At 39.6% G+C, this 7,765-nt stretch overlaps 1 protein-coding gene across 1 annotated transcript in view; it reads right to left on the bottom strand.

The window, feature by feature from the left end:
• FAM129A (family with sequence similarity 129 member A) overlaps nt 1–7,765 on the bottom strand; it is a 125,568-nt gene that overhangs the window by 21,536 nt on the left and 96,267 nt on the right. Inside the window, exon 6 of the mRNA XM_011364571.2 lies at nt 3,166–3,281. Coding sequence (XP_011362873.1) covers nt 3,166–3,281 — 116 coding nt within the window. The remainder of the gene's footprint in view (nt 1–3,165; nt 3,282–7,765) is intronic.

Below are 7,765 nucleotides of genomic sequence, written 5' to 3'. Positions count from 1 at the left end.
TATAAATCAAGCACAGTAAAACATTAATAGCTAAGTATAGAGTAGAAAAATTATAACAATATGCTATAATAAAAAAGAAGTTATGTGAACGTCGTCCCTTGTTCTTTCTGATAACTGATAAACCTCTCTGATAACTGAGATGGTACGAAGCGACCGACAGGTGGGCCGCGTACCCAGCGTGGACACACTGGGCAAAGGGATGAGTCACGTCCTGGGCAGGATGGAGACTGCGAGAGATTTCGTTACACGACTGAGAACCGCACAATTTCAAACTTAGGAATTGTTTATTTCTGGAATTTTCCACTTAATGTTTCTGGACCGTGGTTGACCACAGGTAACTGAAACTGTGGAAAACGAAACCGCAGAAAAGGGGCGAGGGGTTAGGGGGGTGGTGGGGCGACTGTATTTTCGTCTGTATTAATATTCTGTACTAATTACTGTACTAATAGTCTGTCAGGCAAGTTAGTCTAAGACAATTGCTTTGCCTGGACGCTTGCCTAAAATAACCATCGCCACTGAGGGCCTGCCATACTTGTTGTGTGAGTCATGACTATGAAGAGAGTAATGTAACAATGATGAAAATTTGACTACAGGCCCCTAGGGTAGAGGGGGTTAGGACAGTGTTATGATTAAGTTCTTAGCAGACATGAAGGAACAATGCCAACAAAATCCAGTGCTTTAATCAAAAGATGGCATATTCTCAAACTCCGTAATGTTGTGCCATTTTCTTTAACTACTTGGTAGCCACTTTGGACCCCTGACCTTTTTTTTTCTGTGAGTTTTAGGTCAGATGCCGCTTCTGCTCTGTGTATAAGAGGTTACAGTGAAGCTTACTCTCACCGGGCCTCACATAGGAAAGTTTTGGAAGCCATTTACTTTCATCAGCTTTTCTAAGGATAGCCTGACATGGCTCAAAACACATCTCTGTCACAGACTGGCTTTGTGACTTCAGCCAAATTCTCTGAATGTTCTTTCTCTCAACCTGGAGGGTGCTGGACAAGTGATCCCAAATACAGTTCCAATGTTCACATTTTATACATCTGTGATTTCACCAAGAATACTCAGGTCTCTGGGAGAGTAAAACTTACTGGGTCAGTAGATAACTCCAGATTTTACTGATCTCTTCTCTGGTTTTTGTTTTGTTTTCCCATTTATGGTATTTTTATACTGCCAAGTTAGCACCTTCCTATGACTGCTTCGTGCGGATGCTCTATAATGTCCATATATGTAGAGACCCACGTATGTACCCACACACACTTCTAACGCCGCCTTGCTCTCTGGATGTTTCTAGGTAGGTCTTGCCTTACCACCTTGGCAGGGGATGAGTCATTTAGTTTGATTTCACCTTAGAGCACTTCACACATATATCAGCCCAAAGCAAAAAGCAGAAAAACACAAGCAAACACGACAAACTCAGTACCCAGCCCCCTGGAAGGATTTACTGAGTCCCTGCTTTCCATGGCATTGTGAAGGGATGTGAGATGACATGAGATTGCAAATGAAAGAAAAAAATGAAGCAAGTGGCACAGCTAAAATCAAGGAGTTAAATAACTGTGTAACTGTGTATATTCCCAAGTTTGCTGTTGCTCTTTCATGGGACTGGGGAGTCAGAAGCTATTGTTTCCTTCACCATTTGTCCCCATGCTTAGGGGGTACAAATCAGCTCTGCAGGGCAGGGCCCATTCTTCCTTGTCCATCTCTGGGTCACTAGCACCCAGCATAGCGCTGGGCATTTGGTGGCTCAATAAATAGTTGTTAAGTAAAACTGGGCAAGTCACTTAACTTGCTGTATGCCTTCTTCAGTTTTTTTTCATTTACAAAACGGAAAGAACAATAACTGCTCTACCCGCCTTGTGAGGTTGTTAAATGAACAGAGGATTTAAGCATTAAAATGCATCACACAGAGGCATTCTAATACTAGTTTGTCTATTAAATGTGTTTGTGTATATGGCAGGCAAATCAGGGTCAAAGACTTTAGTCCCCCCCTTATGCTTTTATTTTTCTTTTTGGCATAAGTATGGTTAGCCCTTAATCCTCTCAGATTTTTAAATGGAAACCAAGAATTGGTTAAAGTTCTTGAATAAGTCTCAGGTTGGGAAATAAATGAGTTTAACATCTACCCTCCCTCCCTCCAAAAAGAAGAGGAAGATTCTGAGTCATATGATAAAACAATAAAGAACAGCCCCATCATCATGTGAAAACGTTTTCAGCTTTAGATGTTTAATGACCATCCAAAGGCAAGGCACTATCTGGTATCTTCCTAAATATTGTTCCCTAATAACAAATTTCACTGGCCCCCAAAAGAGGAGTTCTGGGAGATGAGGGGCAAATTAAAGAATACCATTCTTGGACCCTGTGTACCTCTAATTAAATAATGCCCATGGCCAGCCTCCTTTTTCTGGCTGAATCAGCTGTGTGACTGGTGTCCTCATGGAAGATGGGCTCGCATCATGAAACACAGTTTCCTTGGAGGTTTGTAACAATGTCTCCAAGATGAAGACCACCAAGGTGCTTAGCCTATGACTGGCATTTCATTAAGGTCATGGAAAATTATACTGGACCACACAGGATGGAAAACTAGAAAAGGTAAATGAAACATATAGAAAGCTATCTAATGCTTTTAAAATGTGTCTCCTTTAATTGCTTCATCTCTAAATCACTCAAAAGATAAAGACAACCATGTGCCAAATACTTTCCCAAAAGCATTTCATTTAATTCTCATAACCCTGCAAGGCAAACATCACCATTCCTATTTCTTTCAGAGGAGTAATCTGAGTCTAAAAGGGGTTAAATAACTTGGCAAGATTTGAACTGTCTGTTCACCTGAAGTTCCATCACCCACTTTGCACTAAAACACACTGTTTACATTTGCTTCTACTCCGAAAGCATAAGGTCATCTGAAAGAATAATCCCTTTTATAGAAAAAAAGTAAGCAGCTCTTCCCATTGTGCTTTGGCCACCTTATTTAGTGCCTGGTCTGGTAGTCTTTAGAGTGCGTGCCCAGCAGTGGGTTTGCTGACTTAAGGCTTCTAGACCATGAGAGAAACGGTCTTTGGAACCACGTCTTCCAGTCTGGCAGTTGTGTTTTGTTTGATTGTTTATTACGACCCTGACCTCTTATCACCCAGATAGAGAAGAGAATCAAAATTCTGAGCCCCGAATTACCTGGACTTCATCACCAGTGATCATCTCCCATGAGCCATAGTGACCCTTCTCCTGTCGGAAGAATTGAACAGCTTCTAAAAAGGCTTGGACTTCAAACGTTGTCTGCTTCATGTAATCTAAAAGAAAGAAGCAAGTGCATTTAGCAAAGAAAAATACTTAATTTTACATTTATTCATGGTTCTTCACGTGTAATGGTCCAGACACTTACCATTACCTGAATATTACAAGAAACGGAATTATGAGACACAGAAAAGTTCAGCAAGTACTGAGTTCAAAGTTGCAAGTATACATCACACTGCTTGCTCGCCATACTAGCTGATTAAATCTATCAGTTACTGGGCATGTTGGTTAGGACTAGAGACGGATCCATCTCTCTCTCACTTGTAACTGCTTCCCTCTCTCAGGTACCTCAGTGCCTGGTGGCCTTATGCTGCCAACTGTAACACCTCCCGCTAAGACAGACCATTTCTTAATGATGCCTTGTGTATCTACGGTATTCATCCCTTTCCAGTTTCCTGAACAAAATTCCAATTTCTTTGCAACCTGATACCGACTTTCTGTCAAAAGGACATCAATATAATATGCAGATTTATGCAAATGAAGGGTGATAATTGTTAACACTTCTATATCAGGATATTGTTCTTCTAAGCTTGTTACGTATTTCATTGAAACCTCAGAAAAACCTCTGAAATGAGTATTATTATCCCTATTTTATAGATTAAGAGACTGAAAGTACAGAAAAATGAATTAAGGTCCTAAGGCCCCACAGGTAGTAAGGGCGTAAACTCCAGCAGTCACTCCAGAGCCTACTCTAACTGCTATACGACACAACCTCTCATGCTAGTTTTACGGGTTTGCCTTCCCAAGCATATTGAATTTTAAAAAGTGTTTTATCTGAGAGGTAATATTCTGCCACAAAGAAATGAATATCTGAAGGTATGATTTTAAGTACGGTTGAGGAAGCGGGCTGACTGGTCTTTCCAGAATTCCACAAATCATGCTGTGCATGCAAATGTCTTCATTTATGCTATGACTGAGTGTCTGTGTTCCGCAAGATTCATATGTTGCAACCTTAATCCTCAATATGATGATATTTGGAGATGGAGCCTTTGGGAGGTAATTAGGTCACAGAGGTAGAACCCTCATGATGGGATTAGTGCCCTTACAAGAAAAACAAATGCTATGACAGATGCTGGGAGGGAAGACCAGACAGACCCTCACGGCCAAGTTCGCCCTCTCATCAAGCCTTTACCCTCCTGAGGCTGGTCTTATTAGAGACCTGTGGTTCCACATGTCCTTCCTGTATGTTCACTTTCATTCTCCTCCCTTTCAGGAACTGTCCTCTGAAAATAAAAATGGATTTTTCTAGGACCGTCTCCCCAGCCTACAGAAAGAAGAAAAAAGATCTCTGTCTCCCTCTCTCTCTTTCTCTCTCTCTCTCTCTCTCTCTCTCTCTCTCTCTCTCTCTCTCTCTCCAGACACCAGATCTGCCAGTTCCTTGATCTTGGACTTCCAAGACTATGGTATTTTTGTTATACCAGCCCAAACTGACCAAGATAATTTTCAACACATAAAAGCAGCTTTTGGAGGATACGATGAGAACAGAATTATGGCTATCTTAGCAGGGAAACTAATTATAGAAATAATATCATCTAACAAGAAAAAAATCAAATTATAGAAAGAGGAAGTAAAATGGGCAAAGTGAAGTGATTGAAAGGGCCTACCTAGTTAGTCTCTTGCCTCCCGTTCGCTTGCCAATAGCATATGATCTGCATTTACAGGGCGATCTTAGATTGGTCAGCTAATCACTGGGAGATCTTCAGAGCTTTAGATAATGGGACTGCTCAGTTGATATGGTAGACGAAGCAGAACCAAAAGAGGATCAATCCGCTTCAAAAGGTGACAATCAATTAATAGGAGGTAAATAACTCTTTCGAGATTGGCTTATTAGGCTGTAAGCCTCAGGAACTTAAAAAAGAGAAAACAAAATTCAAGACATAGCCTCTATAAGAATTCAAGCAAAATTCTTCGCAGTGAGGGAACCATGAAGGCCAGAAGCTCCATTTTCAAAAATGTGGAACAGTAACTGACTACTGTTACTAATATCAACATAGAGATTTGGTCAAAATCTAAATCAGAAAAAAGGCATGTCCCAAGAATCAAGTTTTTAAACTGAAATATTTTCTTCCTCATTATTTTTTTCTGGCTTGGCAATTGATTTAGTGTTTAATCCTAGAGATCTGGAAAGCAAAAATTAAGATCTTGGTATAAAATTGACAACCAGGGGGCTGTGATATGGGGCTTGGCTCACTAGAAGGGACTTTACCAACTGAGATGGAAACTGTAATTACTACATTGAGATTGAAGAATGACTCATGCGCTCTTATTTTTAACAGCTGTTTTCATTTCCAACCTAAAGAAACAAAGGGATGGAAGAAAATGTGGTACTTAGATGGAGTGAGTATTGCCAGATCCATGGGCCTGGGAATGTAGTTTTAAATTCTTCATGTCCTTACAAGAAGCATAAATTTACTTATTTCTTCTCCCGCTGACCTCAGTAACTGGAGGAGGTATTTAAAATCCTGTCCATACTTTCTATATCTGTATTGAAGCAAACGATACTCCCATCGATGATTGCATTTTCGAAGATCTTTGGGGAAAAAAAAAAAAAAAACAACTCAAGAAATGGGATTTGAGATGATGTGTGAGTCAGAGGGAAGTCAAAAGAAGCAACAGAAGAGGCTAGAACATAGTAGTGGTGGAGGATGAGGCAACTTAATACAGGGAGAGAAGAAAAGTATTAGTAATCAATGGACCACAGAGGAAATCACAGTAACTGAGCATAAGCAGTGAAGCCTAAAGCAATAAGGGAGTGGATCTGAATTCTGGACTCTTTACTGTTAAGACAGACCTTAATGAATTTTAATTACTACTTTTCCATAGGAGAAAAAGGATCTAACCTACTGATTCATCATTAGATTTTTTTTGTCTTGTTAACTGATTAACTTAACTTATATAAAACTTTAAGAATCATATCTGCCATATGGTTAAGTTGCTTTATGGATACTGGTTCTTAGGATTACAAACAAAGCCCAACAGCAACTGCCAGATAAGTAAGGAAATAAAGGACAAAGGTCTGCTTTGCAAAAGATAGAACTATTATTGCAATGGTAATATGATCTTTGTTTCTTCTAAGTTGTTTGCAAAGAAAGGCATTGCTGAACTCAGCCAGAATGTACAGGTGTTTGAGGAAACAGATTACCAGTTATTTGATCAACTTCCTGCCACAGATCTCATGGGAACAAATTCTAGGATCACAATTACCCATTCTCCTGCCAACAAGCAATTGAGAGTTTAGTTCAATGGCCTCCAGATTAACAATAGTTTTTGGTGTTTAAAAACCTTCTCCCTGCAAGTCTACTTGGAACAGTGGCAGATATCAGCTCAAACTCTACTTTTCCAACATGCTGTAATTATGAGGATGCTTAAGGAGAAAGATGTATTAGGGAGAACTTAGACATCATTAAATCCAGCTCCCTCGTTTTACGGATGAGGAAACTGGAAGAAGAAATGGTTAATTTCTTAGCTGAAGGTCACACAGCTGGTCAGAATCAGAGCCAAGAGTTGAAAAAGTGGCGCTGGCATGTCATAAGTGGCCTTGGCATTCATGCTTACTTAAATCATAGATGATGGGAGTTAGAAGTAATCTTAAAGGTTCCCTAACCCTAAGCTCTCTCAATGCTGGGAGCCTTCAGAATCCCAGGCAGACACTCATCTTGGCCTTAGCTTGAATGTTTCCAGTGACAGGAAGCTCACAATTTAATCAAATAGTCTTTTCGTCACTGAACTGTTCTAATTATTTAAAAATTTTTCCTTCTATTGAGCCAAAATCTGTTTCCATGAACTCTCTCTCTCATTAATCCCATTTCTGTCTTTCAGAGCAAAATAGACAAATTTATTCTTCTTCCATCTGGTAACTGTAAAAGATAGCTGAATGTACTTATTTTCCTTCAACGATTTTTTTAAAAAACGTGGTTTTTTGGATCTTTGAAAATTGGCCTTTCTTTTTCCTTTTTTTTCCTTAGTGACCAATTCCAATTTATCAATATTTTTCTTAAATTTGGCCCCTAGACTGAATACAACGCACTGAGTATTGTCGAACTAGTACAAATGACGTAAGGTAGAAAGATTACTTTCCTTTTTTCAGGTCCCTAATCTCTTTTTTAATACAACTACATCATACTGTGGACTCATCCCTTTCTGTAGTGCAATAAAATCCCTGTACCTTTTTTCATAAAAAACGCTTATCAATCTAAGCCTTTCCCAACCTATAATTTGCTTTTGATTTTGAAGTATAGGTTTTAGTATTACTCCTATTAAATTACAACTTACTGTGACCAGCTCAGGGCCCCAGAACCTGCCCAAATCATTTAAAAATTGTAATCCTTTCCCCAAACTCCCTTTTACCTTGGTATCATTCAAAACTTTCATAGGCTTGCCTTCTGTGTTTCTAGCCAGCTCGCTGATAAAAACATTCATCAGATCAGGGGCAAGGACTGAACTCCGGGGAACTCTGAACATTTTAGGAGATGTGGGAGAC

This window comes from Pteropus vampyrus, unplaced genomic scaffold (genome assembly GCF_000151845.1).
Source record: "Pteropus vampyrus isolate Shadow unplaced genomic scaffold, Pvam_2.0 Scaffold98, whole genome shotgun sequence".
NCBI classification, from domain to species: Eukaryota; Metazoa; Chordata; class Mammalia; order Chiroptera; family Pteropodidae; genus Pteropus; species Pteropus vampyrus.
This window is presented reverse-complemented; position numbering and strand designations above follow the sequence as displayed.